Source organism: Montipora foliosa, chromosome 13, assembly GCF_036669935.1.
Source record: "Montipora foliosa isolate CH-2021 chromosome 13, ASM3666993v2, whole genome shotgun sequence".
NCBI lineage: Eukaryota > Metazoa > Cnidaria > Anthozoa > Scleractinia > Acroporidae > Montipora > Montipora foliosa.
In genome coordinates, this window is record NC_090881.1 from 40,315,583 (window position 1) to 40,337,798 (window position 22,216).

The 22,216-nt window shown below is 39.6% G+C and overlaps 1 protein-coding gene across 2 annotated transcripts in view; it reads right to left on the reverse strand.

The window, feature by feature from the left end:
• The window catches only part of LOC137982335 (uncharacterized), a 53,255-nt gene that overhangs the window by 2,637 nt on the left and 28,402 nt on the right, over nucleotides 1-22,216 (reverse strand). For both annotated transcript variants that reach the window (XM_068829418.1, XM_068829419.1), the window contains 15 exons: nucleotides 21,659-21,766; nucleotides 21,078-21,196; nucleotides 20,392-20,447; nucleotides 19,346-19,494; nucleotides 18,780-18,896; nucleotides 16,162-16,177; nucleotides 15,147-15,195; nucleotides 13,194-13,467; nucleotides 11,049-11,159; nucleotides 8,051-8,241; nucleotides 3,657-3,779; nucleotides 1,545-1,615; nucleotides 1,300-1,340; nucleotides 1,085-1,181; nucleotides 1-98 (listed from right to left, as the gene is read on the reverse strand). The exon at nucleotides 1-98 is cut by the window's left edge and continues 2 nt beyond it. In XM_068829418.1, the coding sequence (XP_068685519.1) occupies nucleotides 1-98; nucleotides 1,085-1,181; nucleotides 1,300-1,340; nucleotides 1,545-1,615; nucleotides 3,657-3,779; nucleotides 8,051-8,241; nucleotides 11,049-11,159; nucleotides 13,194-13,467; nucleotides 15,147-15,195; nucleotides 16,162-16,177; nucleotides 18,780-18,896; nucleotides 19,346-19,494; nucleotides 20,392-20,447; nucleotides 21,078-21,196; nucleotides 21,659-21,766 (1,620 nt within the window). The remainder of the gene's footprint in view (nucleotides 99-1,084; nucleotides 1,182-1,299; nucleotides 1,341-1,544; nucleotides 1,616-3,656; nucleotides 3,780-8,050; nucleotides 8,242-11,048; nucleotides 11,160-13,193; nucleotides 13,468-15,146; nucleotides 15,196-16,161; nucleotides 16,178-18,779; nucleotides 18,897-19,345; nucleotides 19,495-20,391; nucleotides 20,448-21,077; nucleotides 21,197-21,658; nucleotides 21,767-22,216) is intronic.

Sequence of the window (22,216 nt, forward strand, 5' to 3'; positions counted from 1 at the left end):
TGTGTTGGTTTTCCATCAGTTTAAGCTCGCGTCGAAGCTGTTTAAACGTTGGGCGATCGTGGGGTTCCTGCTGCCAGCAGTTTAGCATAAGTTGGTACCTGTACAAATAGGAATAGCCATTATCATTCCTCGAGTATTCACGACGACGTTCATTTATCAGTCGGGTATTCTCGCAAGATATAAAGAGGGCTACATTTACACGGAAAAGGTAGAATTATTTGTAGGAAAATAGCAATCAGCCCCTGAGATAAAGAACATAAAAGTGATGCAAAATGCAAACTTATGTCAGCAAATAATTAAAAGAGCTCCAGCAGCATGTTGTATCGGCACAAACAATCAAGACACCCCGGACGTGAATTTTACATTTAGATACATTTCTTTGCCTTTATCGTCATGACAATAGGGAGCTTAAGAAACGACGACAGCGATGGCAATAACGCCACAAAAGTAAGATATCATTGGTTAAAAGACCATAAGTAACCGTGCTGCACGTGCAGCACGGACTTTAGCATATATCTTTTCGGTACTCTGCATAACGGCGACGTAAAATCCGTCACCAATTTGGAAGTTTTGACGACACTGTGAGCATGCAACAGGAAATCTTTCATTCTCTATTTTCACTCGGAAACCTCTCGTTCCAATTTTTTAGGATGCTTCGCCCATATTGTAGGACATGAAGGAAACGGACAAATCGCGAAAAAGTTATGATAAAGCGAAGTTATACTTTCAGGTGACGCCGTTTGCCGTCGTAAATCTTAAAGTACCTACTGATGGGAAATTAGCAAACTTAAGGTTAAGTGGGTGACATGAGCACTTGAAACAAATTTTCGATTTTCTCCCTAACCTCCACAACGTTCACGCCTCCTACGTTTAAAAAGGCTCCACCCCCAGAAGAGTTTATTTTCGTCGTCCATGCTCGAACTCGTCACCAACATAGTCACAACCTTGTTACCATCATGATTTTCATGATGGTTGCCATCACTGCACTTATTGTCAAGATCATCCTCTTCATTATTGTGAAAAGGGAGGTAAGGAGATCTACTTGATCTTAAACACCAAATCGTAAGAAATTATTGAATCTTACAGTGTCTCCGCTACATGATTTGGTTTAGGCATCCGGTAGCCCTCATTGAGTAACTCCATAATCTTTCGCCCGTTTATCCTCGGATAGGGTGATCCACCTTAATTGAAGGAGAAAGAAACAACATACATCTTTTAGGAATTAAAATATTTTACAAGTGCAGGAAAACTGTAATTCGAAAACTGTTTATCAGTTTATGAAAAATATGCGAGGCCTACCAATAGTGAAGATCTCGTAAAGTACCACTCCAAAACTCCAGCTGCATTATAAAAGATATCAGTTAATAAAGAGTTCATTTAGTTAGTCCTCACTTCTTTTCAGACTGTGATACTAAGTGAAGGAAAAACATTGACGTAATTCAGGCATTGCTTGTATTGGTTAAGGAAGTCATGTGACTGAACATTGGTTTACTCAACCTAAGGCCAGTGAAAAATAAACCACACCGATTAATATTGCTACTTACACATCACTCTTGCTTGTATATCGACCATACATAAGAGCTTCAAAAGCTGTCCACTTCACTGGGATTCGCCCCTGCAGAATAACCCAGACCCGATGACATTTAAGTTGAAAGGATTCAAAGGGAAAACTGGTTTAAAGTTCTTTTTGATATTCATAATCTTCTAATCACTTCATATGTTAATCCCACAATCCTAGAACCCTTTAAAAAAAAAACGAGGTTAATTAAGCACAAGCGGTTTTTACTGCTGATTTTAAACCCGAAAACATTCTGAAAAGCAGTAGTTGGTTCCATCATTGCTTGGGGTGGCATACGTAGAGTGGCACTTGCGAGACCGCTATGAGGGGAATAATGTAAAATATAAGATACATCTTTAATTGCACCGAATGTTGCGTGCATTATCGAAGGTGTCCAAATAACATTTCACCACGATTGTAGTTGGAAAGATCAAAACAAAAACTATTAAGTTTTTGGTCTCATGTTTCCAAAAATAAAATATTAAAAAATCCCTTCCCCATTAAAACTCATTTGGCGACCAGGCCCTTGAAATGAGTCCTGCAGGAATCTTTCTTATACGATTTGTAGAATTCTAACATTTCTATCGATTGCTGAAAAGTCTGGCGTGTTTACTGGGGTCATATGGCCCCAGTTTCCCTGAAAATCTCTCGCCTACATGAAGGGTATTCTAGTTCAGGTCATTTGGACTTGCCTAGAGTTGCCCGTCTGGTGAAATCTTGTTTCGGTCACGGAGCGGCTTTACTAAAGGTTTTCAGCCAAAAAATAACACCAAAGACATCGGAAAGGATAAAGAAAAGGATCTGAGTTCATTTGATGGAATTTCAAGCCTTGAAATCGCTGAGAATATTTTCAACGCGTCCTTCGCGTTAGGTTTCACCAGGTGGCGTTGCTACCGCAAAACCCCAGAAAATATTCGCTTCTTTTCGCTCCTAATCTTAGATTAGGTGCGGTTAGACGCACCATGGTAAATTATCCGGCCGTGCCTCACACTTGGGTTTTCGTATTCCGTGTTAACCAGCGGTCACGCGTTACGAAGATTCCTGAGGTAAAAAAAATGTCACGCAATTCATTGGTGGGAAACTGAATCACAACTTCATCAACATCGTGATTGGCTCTTGTACCTCGGGCATCAAAGCACCTTTCCAACTTACCACATTAAATGTCATGGGCGCTTCGTCTGATCTTTTTCTTTTTGACCACGGCAAATTTACCTTGGGAAATGTCGGTAACAATGCACTAAATACAGTACAATACATAGTGAAAGTCATTTACCGCGGTAAAAGTGCCCCGCGTAACGGCACCTGTATTTACCCTACCTACATGTCCAGAGTATTATTTTATCCTCTGGGATAAATGTAACGTCGAAAATTGGTAATTTGGGTGGTTTTTGGGCAACCGATGTAAGTTGTCTGTAAAATGATCTGTCTGGTTGCTTAGTAACGGGTCGCAAATTTGACACACAAATCTCTATTATCATATTACGCATTGATCGCTAATCTAATTACGTAAAATAGTCGTAAATATTAGTGCCTGGTCAGCTTTCCGTCACATTTGGGACCAAAAAAGCTGATAGAAATTACAAAAATCTTTACTTACCATCCAAAAATTTGTAATCAGAGTTAAAATGACCAAATTCGTGTGTTAAACTGATTTTCGTGTTATTTTTGACTCGTGGCTTTTTACTTTCTTTTTGCTCTATGTTTTAGCTCTCTGTAAGTAAGTTATGCATTTTTGGAAAGCTTATTTTCTTAACTTCAAAATGATGTATTGCTTTCGCCCTAACCTTAAATACTACTTTTTGAGAAAAAAACAAAAAAACAATGAAACAAAAAACAAAAAAACATTCTTTTGCGAGGGTCGGTTTTGCGCGTTTTCCATTGGCCGGAAAATAAATTTTAATTAAGGCGAATTCCGGGCCGAAATTCTTTCTGGGAATGCATGTAGTCATACTTGTGCGAATGTTGCCTTTTTCTTGACAACCTTTAGAGGTTATCTTTTTAAATACTTAAGAGGTTTTTTTTTTCGTTCTTTTTTTTTTTTTTTGGTTTTGCAAGACCTCAGTTCTAGTAGGTTTAGTGAAGGGCTATGGATTCATACCTTTGACTTCTTTTCATAAACACTTTCCACATGAACGTCCCTGGCCATTCCAAAGTCTGTCACTTTGCATGTTTCTCCTTCTCCGACCAAAACATTTCGAGCCGCAAGGTCTCGGTGAATGATCTATAAAGAAAATGCCTAATTTAACGATTAAATGGTTATTTAAACTACGGCGAGGGAAGTGATCGGTTCAACCTCAATTTTGTACCAAAGTTCAATCGTCTGCAAAGAGACAATCACAAAGATATTGCTTTTTTGATGACTTATAAATTAAATGGTCTTCGATAAACAGAGTTACGAAATCAGCGTAAGATTCTGCAAGGCTGGTGAAGTGTCAATGAGACTCAGTGCGTTTAGCTAGTATTGGTTAGAACGATCGATGTAATTCAAATAGTATCGAACTAAGTAATATATAGCTCCTTTACCTGATTATGCTAGAATGCTATGGAATGGAAGGAAAAATATGCAATGCGCTCGCATAGCTATGAACTATTAAGCTCTCACCAAGCCCTTCTCCATAGCATTTTCCTTTGCAACTGCGCATCTGGAGCTCTCTCAACTGCGGTGATCATGCGTCAACAAATTTTGTTGCTTCCGTAATTTTCTTGCAATTTGCAGTTCTTTTTCACTTCAAGTCGTCGTTCTTCGTTCCTCTTCAGCTTAGGGATACTAAATGGAGCTTGGAAGCGTATTATAACACCGTATCTTCCTTAAATGGTGAAGCTATCGTTCGCCGTTTTGTCACTCGTATTAGCCGAGTACATTCCAACATGGTGTCTCAACTCTCCGGCTACAAACTCCTCTAGGGGCTTCTGCTTATGTGTGGTGACATTTCAACTAATCCAGGACCTTGTTCAACATTTAACTGTGCCCTTTGCGATCTTCGGTGGTTTCACGCTACATGTCCGTCGATCGGCTCCCTGACTCTCTCCGCTCTTAATAACATTGGTGTGGCCATTATGCTCATGCAACTGTCCAAATTATTCGACATTATTTTCTTACCACAATCTGGACCTGACAAACATGTTTGAAGCTCTCTCAACTTCAAATGGCCCCGTTGGACAAACTCCAACTAAAAGCCCTACTCCATTGGCCACCTCATCCCCTTGTGTTAACAACAGCACAAGTAATGGACAGAGAAAGCTTTGTCGCCCACTTCGATTACTCAGTTTAAATCAACAAAAAAGGCTGAGTTTAGTAATCTTTTGGAAGCTACACATCCTGACATAATTATATGCACAGAGTCCTGGCTCACTCGTGATGTAGTAAGTGGTAAAATTTTCTCCTACATGGTGTCATCAGGAAAAAAAACACCACAGGGGGTGGTGTGTTCATAGCAGTTTCCATTGATTTGTGTGTTCTAGGGAACGTTCGTTGGAAACAGACCGTTGGCTTAAGAACGTACGGTGTGTGTTCACTCACGGGACCAGCAGCCATACTGAATTACTGAAACAAAAGAACATATTTTCCTAAAAATACAGTTTTAATTCCAGAGGATTAGTTTTGAAACACCAACATGGCCGCCTTGACGTCATATAAAACCGCTCTATACGTCTATTACAACCCTGATGAAGGCAATGAGATCAGCCTAGTAAAATTTGAACAGTCTGTACTCCAAGTGGGTAATTTCTGGAGACCTAAACCTCCCAGGATTCGACTGGAAGATCAAAGTCCTCTAGCCAAATTGCACATTCCCAAGTTTGACATCAAGACTGATGGACGTTTTGGATGATTGTGGCCTTACACAAATGGTAATGACACCTACAAGGGATAACAACATTATCCTGGACCTGTTCTTTACGAACAATCACTCACTTGTAAATAAAGCTGAAGTCATTCCGGGCAGGGGTCACCATGATATTGTTATATCGAGGCCCTTTCTACTCAAGCAAAATCCATGGAGAATATTACTTTATGACAAAACATATTGGGATGGATTATATAAACACAGACAATGCTTTATTTGCAAGATCAGCTGCAGCGGACACAACATGCCACCGTCAGTAAATCTGCTATGGGATTCCTTTAAGTGTAAGCTGGAAAAAAGTATTAGCAAGTACGGCCCTTGCAAACTTTCTAAGAGGAGAAATGGTTTTCCCTATGTAACACCAGCAATTAAACAGTTGATGAGAAGAGAGACATCCCACATGCTAAAAAGGATCGGTGGTATAAGAAGACCAACTATGTGGTGCAGAGAAAACTGAGATCTGCTTACTGGCGTTATTTGGATGCTACTGATACCCCGAAAGCCAGTAAACGGTTTTGGTCGTCCATCAAGCATGCAAAATCAGACATAACTGGTGTACCTCCCTTGAAAGTGCAGTCACTGTGACCGGTGCATTGGAGAAAGCTAATTTACTGAATGCCACTTTTTTACTTTGTATTTACTCCCAGAGCTGGGGACTCCTGTCTCCCATTCAACACCTGCAGCCCTTATCCTATCCAGACATGCCCGACATTGACATCAGCTTCGTGGGCATTAGAAAGCTTTTAGAAAGTTTAAAACCACATAAGTCTACTGGCGCGGACGGCTTGAGATCAAGAGTGGTGAAAGAACTTGCTCTGTCTATAGCACCTGTTCTCACAGTAATTTTTCTCAGCCTCTCTTAAAAGTCATTCTAAACCTGATGACTGGAAAAGGGGAATGATCACACCAATATACAAGAAAGATGACATACAATGTCCAACTGTGACCTGCACATGCAGTAAGTTATAAGAGTATATTGTCACCAGTAAGCTGACATGACATTTTGAGAGGTATATATAACATATTCTATCGCCTACAACACGGCTTTAGGCATAGTGGATCTTGTGAGACCGAGTTACTTGAACTTACACCAACTCTTCAAGGTAATCTCAACGCAAGATCACAGACAGACCTTATTATTACGGACTTCTCCAAGGCCTTCGACAAGGTCTGCCACAAGAAACTCATATCCAAGCTAGAGTTTTATGGAGTAAGAATTAAAACCTTATTATGGGTTGCTTGTTTCCTTAACGGCCTCCAACCGAGCGTTGTAATCGATGGAGCTCCTTCCAGATCATTCCGGTGTCCCTTAGGGCTCCGTGATTGCCCCTACTCCATTCCTGGCTCACATATATGACTTACCAGAATATGTGAACTCTACTGTTCACCTATTTGCAGACGATACGGTCATGCATTCGATAATTCATTCACAAGGCCAGTGCAGGCAATAGCAATCAGACCTGGACAGGCTACAAGCATGGAAGAAAGACTGACTCATGGAATTCAAACCACGATATCTCGCTATGGAATTGTCTAGTGACCTGAAGTGGATCTTGCATGTTGGTAAATCACTACTAAAGTGCAAGGAACGAGCATACTTCAGTCTGGTTCGTCCAGATGTAGAGTTCTGTTCCAGGATTTGGACTCAAGGTGCGGGGTAGAGAAGAATGGCTCCCATAAAGTTGAGATGGTTCAGTGGCGTACAGCTAGATGGGTGCTTTCCCGCTTTAATCCCCAGGATAGTGTTAGTGATATGTTATCCAAGCTTGGTTGGCGCTCCCTTGGCGCTGTGATACTCGGCTATTGTCGTTGTACATGATTACTCATAGCCTTTTAGCGATTGAATGCTGTCGTCTGCTCCGCCCTGTTATAAGAACGCAGGGCTACACTCATCAACATTCATATCTTCCCATACCTTCTTACCCATCATCCTATCAGATCTCGCCAGAACTATTGTCTGACAGCTGCCTTAATAGTTCTTTGTTCTACCTATATATTTGGTATTTATTTACTTATTCTCATATCTTTTTATCTATCTACTTATTCCTTTATTTATCAAATTGTTTTCTTCAGTATTTTTTTAACCGCCCGGTACTGGAAGAAAGATCGGAAATGCGTACTGGAAGATAGATAGATAGATAGATAGATAGATAGATAGATAGATAGATAGATAGATAGATAGATAGATAGATAGATAGATAGATAGATAGATAGATAGATAGATAGAAAATTTTCGTACGCAATCTCTCTCAATCTCGTTCCCAGAGCCCACGTGTCCTTTGGTCAGTGTGTCCTGGCGCTGACTAAAAACACGTGGGCTCTGGGAAGGAGATTGACGGAGTGTTCACAGTCCAAAGCTCAAAATATATTCATTTTCATCCATTTCACTGCCATTCATTTAATTCGTACTTACAGGATAAAGTACGAACTCTCAAGTGACCAGTTCCCAAATAGCTTGATAGCTAAAATGGTAGAGCTGTGCTGTACAATCCCATGGTCATGAGTTCTAGGTTTGAGTCCAGTTCAAGTATAATTTTTCGTAGGGTTTTTTTTTTTTTTGCGCCTGCTTAACTTAACTGGTTCAAAATTTTCACGGTCCACAGTTCAAAAATTTGAGGCTATCCTATATCTCACTTTCATTACTCACATTTCTTGAAGACAAATAACTCATGCCATCAGCTATTTGCCAGGAGATCTTCATTAACTGCAATGAACTCAGATTTGTTTCCGGTTTAACATCCGGGTCCTTGAAGTAAGTGTCATTTAATCCTCGGCTCTTTCTCAGGTAGCCCAGGAGATCACCGAACGGGACATATTCGATGATAACAAGTATGGGATCTTTTAAGGTAAAGACATACAAAGGAATGTAGAATTAACGAAATCATAATGTCTACATGGATTCATACCAAGATAAAATTCAGGATATTTCAGTGGAAAACATCAATTGTGGTCATTTAATCAGATATGTCCAGAAATGTACAGAATTAGAGGCATGACGATTTTGATAAGCGTCACCAAGTGTCCCCTTGCTCAAAGCTTGCGTCTGGGAATAAAGACAATGAACGTCATAAAGTGTTCCCCTCCCCCCCCCCCAAAAAACAAAAAAAGAAAAAAAAAACTCCAGTCCTCCAGTGAAGTTACCCTCGCAAAAAATAACGCCCACCCTTATACTTACTTTATGCTGGAAATGGGCAGCAAATGCTACAGACTTGAAGGGACACTTTGAGATGGATATCAAAATCGGTCGTGTGTCTAATAGCGGACCATGGGTAAGAAAAAAATGTTACCTATGAATTTGGACTTGGTCGCCGTACGACCGTTCACCCCTCCACGTATGCCAATGTGACCAGTATCACGGGACCATATCGCGGCCTTAAGTTTAGAGTCCATCGAGGCGGCCATATCCAGCTAATTTACATCTGCTAACCAGTATCGCGTGACCACATTGCAGGCTCAAGTTTAGAGCTCATCGCTCATCGTGGTCAGCATTATTTTTTTTTTTTACCGATGACCAGGTACTTGGTTTCGATTGGGTTGTAAGAATAACCCATTTCCGGTCTCCGCACGGCCTCTGGGCGCAAATAGAAGGAAGGCAGTGTGGCTCCGTGGAAGGAGGCAGTGTGGCTCAGTGGTTAGGGCGCTTACCTTGAGATAGGGAGATCCCGGGTTCAAGACCCGCTCTGGCCACTCGTTGTAAATAGCCAACTGGTTTGCCTCCGGCCAGTTGGGATTCTTAACATTTGTTGTTGTTGTTGTTCTGTTCCGTCGTTTCGTTGTGTTTCATTGGTCCTGAAAAGCCCCTATGGGGAGTGGTCAATTAAGTATGTATTGTAAATAGACCCGTAAAACAAAAACTGTCAGGAAAAAATTGTGTTACTTCCGGTTTTCTCCAAATTTGGCGTGTTAATTGTGAATAAAACAAGCCAATTATCCATCAAGTTTTAGTCAGTAGGTCATTTACAACAGCCCTCTTAAGGAGTAACAGAGTGACCGCCTCAGTGAAGGACTTCATGTGGCTGGTATGTGCAAACAAACATTGCTTTTTAGGGACTGTCTGGAAAAACCTCTGCCAAATTATGCGAGAAAAATTCAAAAATTCAAGCAATTTTAGAACGGTAGCTGGAAAACAACATCGAAGAATTGATGTTAGTGATAAAGATAAACATTTGCGAACGAGCCAGTATTTTGAGCACATGTTTTTTAAATGCCACGAACTACTTCGTGGCCGTCTTATTCGCGTTGAAAATCGCTGAAGATCATCAAATTAATCTCTTATGGACGAAATTTCATATTTGAACTTAAAACTGTGGAAAATTTGGTTAAAAAAGATTTTCAACGATCTATTATTTTTGTTGCCCATGAAAGTCCGAAGCGAAAGCAGTTATGCAAAACACAATCGCCTGTGTTTTTAATCGAACGCAAATGACATAAATAATGCATCAATCAATTCCAGCGGTGCCCATCCCCCCTCCCCCCTGGCAACCGCGGGGCATTTGCTGAAGTTGTCAGTCCCGGGGGTGGGGCATTCGCAATTTTATCGCCGCCCGGGGGCTGGGCATTAGCCTACCCCGTGGCGACCCCCGGGCATTTGACACACGTGTTTTCGAATTAACATGGAAGGGTTTACTGGCTTGTCCGTCACGGACTCGAAAAACTTGTGGATGTTTTTTAAAGGTATGTTTTCTCAATTTTAGGTATTTCTTCATTTATACTTGTAAGCATATGAATATATAAAAGCGACAAGGTGAACTAATATCACAAAACAATCACTGACGTGAAGACTGCGTAAACACGACTAGTTCGCATTTCACATTCAAAACTAGCCTAGCAATTTTTAAATTCATGAAAGCGGAGTTATATGAAACACTGAAGGGTTGCGAATTCAAATGATGCGGTCTTCAAGACAGATCTTACGAGCGTACAATGCGATGAAAGATCATTTAAGATGTCTTGATTGTTGACAGACAAAGTAGCCTGCGAATACAGGCGCCTATTGGAAGGCGACTATCTCGGAGGCGGAGCATTTGCCCTCTTTCTTCGTCCCCACCCCGGGGCATTTATATAGATTACGTGTCCCCACCCCGGGGAATTTGCCCGGAGGTTAGCCAGGGGGGGGGGGGGGGGGGGAAGGAAAGGGGATGGGCACTGCTGGATTGACTGATGCATAACCCAGGATCTATGTATTTAAGTGCATTTCTGGACATAAGAACTTTAAAGGATTATACTGAAAAAATACAATAGTCTTTGAATGGAACACCTCTATTTTGAGAAACAATCTTCTAAGTGATTTTACAGGAAGCTGTCAGCATGGTGAAAGTGAACATATTCTAAGTTATCTGAATAGAGTGTAATGTGAAGTGCTCGATTTTTATCCCATATGAACCACGTGAGCGTTAGCACTACTGATGGAAATGGACCCACACAATGGGCTTGTGTCCTTGTGTGGGCCCATTTCCATCAGTAGGGCTAACGCTCACGTGGTTCATATGGGATAGAAATCGAGCACTTTACATTACACTCTATTCAATTAACTCTGTTTAAAATGTAAGTGCTACACGGCCAACATTTGTATAAACGTAACCTTTCCTTGTACTTGTACATATTCTAAGTTATATCTGAATAGGAAGAGTATAAATCACTGTTACCAGATATAGTGACGCATCCCAGTAACTTGATAACATGTGGATGAGGTTTCAGCGTCTTCATCACTTCAAGTTCCGACATTAAGTCCTTCTTTTCCATCTCTTGAGCGTTTGCTACACGTTTCAAAGAAAACGAATAATACAATTGAGTAGGCGCAGCAGATGATCTTGTGCAGCAGGTGAATCGTGCTTATCAACGTTTGGCCGCCGCCGCGATGAAGGCGTGTATACGGGATAGGCGGAGGTGGATGATCAAAGACAAGCTTAATTAAGGTCAATGATGATAAGACTAAGTTAATTCTTATTGGCACTCGTGCTCAGCTGGAGAAAGGGTAGTTGATAGTCTAGATAGTCTAGGAGACTCTGTGATTTCTTCTAGTAGTGAGCCCAAGAGAAATTTAGGTGAATGGTTCGACAGTAATTTTACCGTGAGTCCGCATATTACGTTAATATGTAAAGCTAGTTTATTTTATCTTCACAACATAAACTGTATTAGAACCTTTTTAAACCAAGAAATTACGGAGACTCAAATACATGCACTTGTGACTAGTCGCCTGGGCTATTGTAATTCGCTACTGTATGGGTTCCCCAATTGTCCTATCACTTAGCTGCAACGCGTGCAAAACACAGCCCCAGCTGCCAGATTGAAAGCACCTAAATATTGTCACATCACGTGCCTTTTAACTAAACTTCACTGGTTGAACATTAGACATAGAATCGACTTTAAAATTAACCTTAATTGTATACAAAGTCGTTCTTGGGGCCGCCCCAGAATACATACGTGAATTAACATTATTGAAGCCTGCTTCTAGGTACAGTCTGAGATCTAATAATAAGTGTATGCCTCAGCCTCTGACAGTGAAAACACTGCCAACTCTTGGAGATCGAGCCTTTGCTGGTGCGACTGTTAATTAAACTGGGTTTAACAAAGTGAAAATCAGTCAGAAAAATGTAGGACTGAGTTTTACATGAGATTCAGGTGAGTTTCAATCCATGCTTTTTTAAGTCGACAGAAATCAGTATACATCATTTAAAAAGAAAATACTTTGAAACCGTGTTTAACTTAACGTCTTTAAAACATGGCTAATATTGGTGTGAACGGGGCATAAGTTACGATTACTATTTATTTTCATAGGATAATAATGATAATAATAATAATATTATTATTATTATAATTAGAGCGGTTTTCAATTGAGTGTCGAAAGTAATTAGCGAATTGCTTTGGTTTTGCATTTACTTCACTCAGTGATTGGTTGAAAGTTCTCGCGCCATTTTTTCAACCAATCGGAAGTGAAACCAAAACCAATCGTGGCTTGCGCGTGCACATTTTCCCGCGCTTTGTGTCGGCTACGTGTAATTACTTCGAGTCTTGATTGGTTTACTGGATTGTCTCCGTCCTTTTTGATTGGCCAAAGTTGTTACTTTGGTTTTGGTTTTACGACACTCGATTGAAACTCGCTCTATTATTATTATTATTACTATTACTATTACTATTACTATTACTATTACTATTACTATTACTATTACTATTACTATTACTATTACTATTACTATTACTATTACTATTACTATTACTATTACTATTACTATTACTATTACTATTACTATTACTATTACTATTACTATTACTATTACTATTACTATTACTATTACTATTATTATCATCATCATCATCAGCAGCATCATTTTCATTATTGACGATGCAGTTTAGCTTGTATGATTTTCCATGGAAAAGTCAGGCTTTCTTTAGCATTTTCAGTCTTTTCAGTTATGCTCGTCGATCAAAAAAAAAGACACTTCTCCGAATGATCTCGTGACCCGAAGAAAAAATGTCAGCCTAGCATGGAAAGACGTGCCTTCAAACCGAACGCCCATCTGGGATGCCCTTGGTCGTTATGGAGTGACGTCGTTCCACTTTCTATCAATTTTTTTTTTCATTTGTCCTGTTGGTGGAAGGTTGATCTGGTTCTATCTTAGGAGACAAGTCCTTAAACGTAGTCAATTTGTGGCGAAATAATCAATCTTTGTTTTTTCACTGATCGTGTGACCTACACATTTTACTCTGTGTAACGCCATACGATCTTACTGGTCAATGGGGACCTCTTTAAAGGGTTAATGGGTAAAATAAGGATTGGCTACATTGGGCACCTTTAAGCATTTTTATAGCCACGGTTATTGTTCCTTCCATCCATGGCAGTTGTGAAGCTCTTCCTTGTGCAACTTGTCCAAAGGATCCCTGGCCAATCACTTTGTCAATGATTACGCTTTGTCTCGAAACTTCCCAGGATCGAGTTCCAGGATGGAGAGAAGAATATTCATGCATTTCAGAATCTGTTATTTCTCTCAACTCCATGTATTGAGGTTGGGAAACTGTATTAATATTGCTGTAGTCAGTGTCCGTTTCAACTTCTGCACCTATGTTCTATAATGTGGAAGAACGGTATCTGCTTAATGATTGCCAACAACTAATATACATCAAACGTAATGCTGATCCCCGTAAAATGTTATCATTTTGCCCTGAGAGAATTTATCACTTTTACCAAAAATAAAATTTGGAATGGCCTGGTATTCTGCAGTCAAGCCGAAAATTCAATTTTTACTAGGCGCCCCTTACTCACTCTTATCAAATTTTGAACATTTTTGACCGACAGGGAAAAACCCGCTATTCAAATATATGCATTTATATCACTCATTGGGGTAATTTATACGGGAGAAAATAAGACGCGTCTTAGCTAAGACGCCGCTTAAACAGGACGCGAACTGTACCATTTATACGTTCGCGTCCTACATAAGACGCAAACATCTCGTATAGATAGTTCGCATCTTATTTGGTTATTTATCATTATAAATCTAGCACACCCTCGAAGGATAACTGTTAATTCACAGTAAACACCTTTGTACTTTTCATCCGTAAAGTTGCGAATTGAAAAGCCTTTCAATTCAATTGAACAAACACAAAAAAATAACTTACACCGGTCGCTTGTCACGCAGTTATCAAGTTGTTCCGCGATTGCCAGTTCGCGGTAATGGATGAAAAGGAACTCTTACTCCTCCACCAAAGTTCAAGTGTTTCTCTGTTTTGTTGGTGTTCTTGAGCCTGACTAGGGTTAGCCTGGGTGACTAGTCAACAATATGACCATGTCGTTGTTGTCATCACTTATGTGACAGGCATGCGCACTTAAAGTTCACGTCTTATTTACGACGCAAAACCATTTATACGAGGAAGTTCACGTCTTATTTAAAACGCGGGCAAAATAAGAACAGCCGAAAATTCTGTTCCAAGATAAGACGCGTCTTATGTAAGTAGCCGTCTAAAATAAGACGCGAACGCTTTTTTTGTACCATTTATACGAGCAGTTCGCATCTTACATAAGACCTGTCTTATTTTCTCACGTATAAATGGCCCTAATGAGTCTTTTTACGGGATCACATGAGCCCAACAACTTGGCCTGCTCCCAACAGGGTGACTTCATAGCTCAGTTGATAGAGCACTGCAACGGCATCGCAGAGGTCGTAGATGTTCGAATCCCGTTGAAGTCACTTGAATTCTTCACGAGTCTAGAAGAGACGATTGCTCAAATTGTCCAGATAAGTGCGAACATGACAGCCAGCATATTAGGTTGCTCGCTGGTAGTTCACAAAGGCCCATAGACGACTCAAACTGTGCAGAACCAGACCGTTAGAGGAAGGCATATCGCTGACATCCACAAGACTAACGAGGTAATCGCTTAAAAATTCCTAATTTTAAATTTATTTATGGCAGGAGCCCACGAATAGGAGCAAACAACGGCCATATATTCTTGTCACAGCTTTCAGATCGGTGGGAAACAACAAAAAATTGTTTCTTTCTGAATTGAATGTCTCTCAGTTCTGCAAACCTAGGCTTTTTTTGTCTTGTAATCAGTGATGTAAGGGTTAGGAATACGTAGCGAAATTTCGCATAAGATTTCGATTGAAGTTTTCTAATGTTAACAGGGATAGAAGGGAGATCAGATAAATGCAAGTCGCGGCACTTTGTCCCCTCCTACACAGCAAGAGTTGAACTCCTTAAAAGAATCAATCCTTTTGTCTTTTTAGAAGCGATTTGCCTTGTCAACTTACTGTAACAACTAGAGACCCCTTTACAGCTCCGTGTCGTTCCTCTGTTCGTCTAAAAGAAAAATATGCAATCACCAGATAATCTTACCATTGTCGCGTAACAGTGCTCCAAATACTATTGCAGTAAAATAATATTCCAAATTGTATTGCAATATTCTCTTCCTGTTAAATTAATTACCATTTACAACGCATTTTGTGGATTTGCAAAACGATTGAAGAGCAAATTTTGTGCACAGATGAAATGGCTAGCAAAATCGACTGTGGAAGGCGTCATAAAGTAAGGAGTGCATTCATTGCTTAATCAGTCATTAATTACCTATGATTTGGTTATTACTGAATCTGTTGTTGATAATTGTACTTATTTAGTAGTTAATTGGGGGTAGTAGTCGCAACAGAAACGGATCGATTATACAGCGATGCAAGCGAAGCAGATCAGGGTTTTTAGTTGAAAAATTCAAGAGGAGATAAGAGTTTTCCAATTAAAGCAAACAACCAAACAAAGACAACGATGGCAGTAATGCAAAGCAAGAGGTATGCTGTCGAGAAAAACAGCCACGAAATAACATTTCTCGGCATTTACATTCTTATCCATAGAGAATCTGTTTGCTGGTGGTTGAAACTGCATTAGTTGGTTTTTAAAACAGAAAGAAACTAAGCGCAAAGAAAGTAAGTGAAGGTGGAGAACAGATCCCTTGCGACCCACAAAGCGCCACCTATGGACACCAGACGATACTAGGGAGCTGAAGCACGCAACGTTTTAGAGAAGTGGACGGCAACCGGACGGCAACCGGACGGCAACAGGACAGCAACTTGCCTTGACACTACCACATTTATGTTGCTAAGTATATTTCAAATATTAGAGACGATTAGCGTAAAAATGTGGGAGACACATCTGTCCTGGCATGTGAAATGTTCACTTCCGGTTTACGTCCATCCTCGTTCATGGGGGCAGTTATCGGGGTTGAAAAAGCTCATGTAATCTAACTCTTTGCTTCACCAAGAAATCAAAAAATCTTACCGATCTTTTCTTCGCTCTAAAGTAGAACATAACCAAAAAGACAAAAAAAATTAATTATTAAATATAACGTTTATGCAGCCAGTATTAGTGGGTCATTTAGGCCCCTTCCACACATATCCGGATGTTTTTTTTTTTTTTTTTTAATGGAGACCTTTTCCTCTACTTTCAAACGAATACGCGTCCACACTTAGCGCATTCAAATCGTATTCACCCATTTACACGAAAACGCTAAAAGAATGCGAATACGATAGTTTCCCTTACAAAGAATGCGCAAAGCTAGCAATTTATGAGCCTACACGCAGCAATTCGATGACAATTTTCGTTAAATTGGTGTTGATCGGTGTTCATGTTTAGTGTTATTTCCATCTTCTAAAATGTGGAAAATCAGCGGAAAAATGCAGTAAATCTAAAAAAAAAGTAATCAGCCATTATAGTCTCAGCTGACATGGAAAGCAACCTCACTATGTTCAATCGCTTCCATAAGGCGGGGGTACACCTGAAAGCCGTTTTCATTTCGCTTAAATCGGTTTAATGAAAATATCTCGTTCGCGTTTCAAGCAATTCAAAAACCCTATGGTTAAAACACAAATGAATGTTTTGTCGTGTTTTGTAATTTTTTGGTGATTTTTCGGTATATATATTATTTCAAACGAGTAGTAAAATTTGGAGAAATAAGAAATAGTTAAGATTTGATGTAGTTTGAAAATTAAAATTTGAAGTTAAAAATTGATATATGGATACCCTAACAGTCCCCTACCAACCTGGTGTGCTCTCGTTTTGGGGGAAAGTGTCTGTTAGTGTTCCAAAAATAATTTTCTTTTTTCTATCCCTTCTTTAAACCTCTTAAATTGCCCTTCAAATTCACGTGTATCCCCACCTTAAGGGAGGCGGCATTTAACTACAGGAAGACAATGGTTGCTAAGGAAACAATTAGTAAAGAGGTCTTCAAAAAATGTTGCATGGATGGTTCTATGATGTAACTTTTTCAATGGAAACCTGGCATCACTTCAATGAGAAAGCGCATGCACAACTAGTCCCAGTCCTCTGCCGGGAACCGTCCCATAATTTTTCGTAAACTGTAGCATGAAATTTGGAAAAAAAAATGGAACTGATATTTTGAAAAGTGTATCAAAAAAGGGCCTTATGACGTCATATTTTGTTGAGCAGTAATTTTTTTTGAAAATCCTTGCTAAATAGTTTGTGTTAGAATGCTTTTAAAATTTGTGAAAAACATATGCCTTTTTTGTTTTGGACACGTGAGTTACCAAATACGGTTGTGAGTCGAACCAGACAAAACAATGTTAAATACAACACACTTGGCTAAAAGAGATAACTGTAGAGTTCAAGGGACTCGGGAAATCCACAGAAACGATTTGGTAGTTAAGAGTCACCCCCCTTAAATACTCAGCTTGAAGATTTAACAACATAAAATAAAATTGCATGCACGCATGCAAGAAGCCCAACAAGTAAAGACACAACTTGTCTAGAATCCTTCATCTTCATTTACGAAGACCGGGGATGACTGGACTCGAGCGATCACATCATCGTCTTCGAAAACTTTCGTTTTCGTCCGTCTTTACGGAAAGTCTGCGTTTTAAAAAACGTTCACTCCGGAGACCGTTTTCAGTGACCGAATACGCCGTTTTAGTGTGGACGGAAGGCAACAACGGCGGAAAAAGTATCTGGATACGTGTGGACGGGACCTTAAAATATTGCCACCCAACCAAAAAGCCACAGGCAACTTTAAGATGTACGACGGTGGGGTACGTTTTTCGAGATCTCATTCGGGTCGAACAAAGTTGGCGAAGTATCCTAAAAGTAAATTGTGTATGAAGTGTTTAAGCGTACAAATAGGAAATGAAAAATTCACGTTTAATTTGTACGTTCGCGCGTTGTCGTCGAAACCTCAAGTGTGGTAACTTCGTGTCGCTGTTTTCCAGAGTACCACAAAAATATGTCATCATTAATTATAAATTGCGTGCCGCACGTGTAACACGACTATTCTTCTTTCTCCCTCAACCAATATTATTGGTCGTTTTTATAATAGAGACGCATAACCCGTCCAGACGAATTATGATGGCTCTTGTCATTCGTCTAGTGTAAAGAGGGGACGAACGTAACACGCATAATCTTGGGAAACGTTTTTTTCTGCGTCTGTTAAGTTCGTCTAGTGTAAAGACGGGAACAAGAGACATTATATGTCTGGACTAACTATCTAGTTTATTGCCTCTTCGAAACTACCCACTTACGTATGTCTTCGAAGACGCACTAAACTGGATGATAGTTCATCCAGACGCATTATGCGTCTTGTGCACGTCTTTACACTGAACGAATGTAACAGAAACAGAAAAAACTGTTCGCCCAAGTTCTTCCCAGATGAATTATGCGTCTCTAGTGTAAAAAAGGGCAATTAGCAAATCAAAAGTGGTTCAGCGGTGTCTGTACTTTCCGCAAGTGAGGACGTTTTGAAACTTTTAAGAAACGGGAAAAGTCCTGATTAAATTAAATCTGTGCTTGAAAAGGCAGAAAATTTAGATGTGGAGGAAAAATCATTCCCCAAAATTACACGCGCCTCTTTAAATAAATCATAATAAAAAAAAGGCTTTGTCTCGACTTACGTCTCTTTCGCCTTCTAATTATAATAAGACTAGCGACAACTGAAACCAGTACCAATACGGATACTCCAATGACTACCGCATATATAAATTCGTTTTTCTCAGGTTCTGAAGGAGGTTCTGTCGAAGAAAAAAACATTATTTTATTGTTGTCTATTGCACTTATAAGACATTGGAAATCTTTCTCTTAGGGAGGGGTGGATGCATGCCAGTTGTAACCAGAAACATTTATATTCGGAAAATTGATTTCCCAGGTACACATTTTCCTTTGAAGGTGTCAATGTTTCTGTAGACTATTTCTTTGAAATTTCTATCCTTTTTAAATACTATCTTTATGACCATTTAGTTTCACTCTAGTGTCAAATGCTCTTGCAATGGATGGTTTTGAAGGTTAATAAACAAAAATGGTTGAATCAAGATGGCGGCTGCCAGGCACTTGCTTCGTGTACTCCCGTAATTTCTCATGATCCAAAATATCTAATTCGTCCGTAAAAGGTTGAGATGGTAATGTTGTGCCCCTCCGGCCTTTCTTCGCCCTTAATTGTACAATGAAGAAAATCATAACTCACCTGGGATAACTGTCCCAACAACTACTTTGGAAACTTCAAATTCACCAAGCTTTCCATCTTCGGTAACTTCTCTCAGCAAAGCGTCTACTTCACTCTCACCCACTTCAACATCGAAATTGAGCTCCACATCGGCAATCACACTCCCTTTTCTACAATAATTAATCATAGTTATTCTAGAGAAAGAACAATGGAGAAAGATTCGAGGCTTTTTCATTGAGCCACACAGCAATCTGCAAATTCGTTTCCTCGAGAGATACCAACCGAATTCAAATTGAAAAGTTGCCAGCTGAGAATGCTTGAATCCTCTCGATTCTCTCTGACATCGTATTGGTGCAAACATGTATCACATGTCGATATCAAGACGCAATAAATCCATTGAGTGGAGTCGATGGTTTTACTTAATGTTTCGTTGCTTCATTCCCTTCATGATCATAGTTTCACTGGCCAATGTTCTACTCACCATTCATGTTTTGGAAAGGACAACGCTATACACAAAGCGTAAATGCAATCTCATTTCATGGGCACCCAGTGAGCAAATTAAGCCAAAAGCCTTTGCAAACATTCCTAGGCTCCTTGTAATGTATATAGACTGTCTAAAGAGCTGTTTTTATCACCAAGAAGAATTTGGTCTGTTTAGAAATCTTAGCTGAGAATTGAAGCGTCCGAAAATCTTATAGAATGATATACTGTTGATATCTTTACTTCAGAAATTGCTAGCTGAACGTGGCCTTCCCAACGAACCATTTGTTCAACCGAAACTGTAAGGTCACCTTTTCGCCAACTGAAATATCCCTTCCGAAAACGTAAGAGACTACGTTTCCCCGGTTGCGATTCTTTCAGGTGTTATGGCTATTATGGCTGTTGAACAATGTAGAACCGAAATTCTTAGAACAGTTTGACTCTCCCGAACACTTATTTCATCGAAGATTATCGTTGGGTGCCCTTGCAATTTGAGGATTTCTCTTAGCTAGTATATCAGCGAAGAAGCATAGAAGCATTTATGCACACTAGTCTTCAAGTTTTCAGTAACATCCGCGACAACTCACCTTAGTGTGCTTACAATTACGTGGGTCAATCCAGACCCATTCAACTCTTCAGCGATCTGTAAATGTAAGGATAATTGTTAACCCAAATATTCTGACCCGTTAAGCAGTATGCTGTCACCACATTTGAACAATAATCCTTAAGACCAAACTCTATTATATCCTGCCCGCTAAAATTGCGTTCATAACTGCGAGGATCATAACTTTAATAACTTCGTATCCGCAGTTTAATATATGATTCATTTTATATATCATTACATAGTTGAAACATTCATCATGGGAACATTGGAACCCACAAAATGCCCAGCTCCCAACGTCGGTGGCTTCATAGCTTAGCTGGTTAGAGCATCGCACCGGTATCGCGAGGTCGCGGTGTTCAAACCCCATTAAAGTCCTAAATTTTTTAGGCATCTCTACGCAATTGCTAGAATTGCATAACTGCGAGGAGCATAACTTCACTTGATTGGACTGTTTACTTTTACAAGAAGAAAATCTTCGATTAACATTATTTTTTTTTTTGCGGACGCTCTTCTGACTTCCTTTCTTTCTTTGTTTTTAGTAATGTCAATAAGTTTTGGCTTTGAAAAAAATGAGTCATGTTTTATAGAGAAGGTATGGAATTCGTAAAGAAAAGCAAGTTAATTAGTCGTCGAAGAGATCCAAAACAAAAATAAATAAAGAAAACTTACAGCCCCTTCAATTTTATCGACGAACGTTTCTGTCATCTGATTCTCAAGATCCTCGTATTCAAGTTTAAATATTTCATTCCTGAACTCAAATCCAGCCTTGATGCTCAACGCTAGATTTTCTGTTTTAAAGGAAGAAAAATGGAAAGATTTAAACAAAGATAATTCGTTCATTCAAAGTTGCAAACAGCCCAGGGAGAAAATTGGAGTATCTGAAGACAATCTTTCATGATCAGTAGATAAGAGTAGAATGACAAACATCAACATTATAACGACAGACATTTATACGTCCAGCATTGAAATCGAATTCAGGAAACATTGGTGAGAGATATTTGTTCTCAGTGTGCAATTCCAGTAAAGTAAAACCTGAAACGATGGTACACAATTTAAAGGTCCATAAGAACTGTCTTTGTCGTGGTTACGCAACGCTCTTCACTTCGCCTTGTGTTTCTTCGCTGGAGGCATTTTCGAACAAACGTAATTAGAGTCGGTCGCATGCGCCCCGTTTACTTCAGTTTAACCACCATACAATTTTTTTATTTAACTAAAACTTTTGTGGCAAATGGTATCAACAATTTACGTACCATTGTCTTTGCACATAGCTCCTTTTCTGCCTCTTTCACAGAGACATAGGTATTCTCCAAAGTAACGGCATTTCTTTTCATCGTTACATTTTTCCTTGCAATTTCCTCCTGTTGGATGTAATATCTGCATCTTAAAATGTTGACAAAGATGTGCTAATGTCGCAACGTAAGTTAAAAGTATAGCAGAGCAGAAGATGAGATGACTGTATTGGTATAAGGCAAGATGACTGAAGCACACAGGGGACAGGGACGCTTTCGTGCAAAGAAACGTTAACTGCCAGAAAGAAACCAGATGAACTCTACGTTGTTAAGACTCTTCATTGAACCAAAAGTGACCGGAAGGATAGCCTCCATCCTTAAAGTACTACTATGACCAAAAAGTGCATTCGTTTTTTTCTAAATGCAAACTTAACACTAGTATTGGCCCGTATTTAACCTGATCTACAAATGTTCAAATATACGCCGGTTGAAAAGTGAGATCAATAACAGTCATGAGGAATGAGAGCTTTCGACCGTCGTTTGGGCGTAATCGCACTAAACTGCTTGCAAGTTAATTTT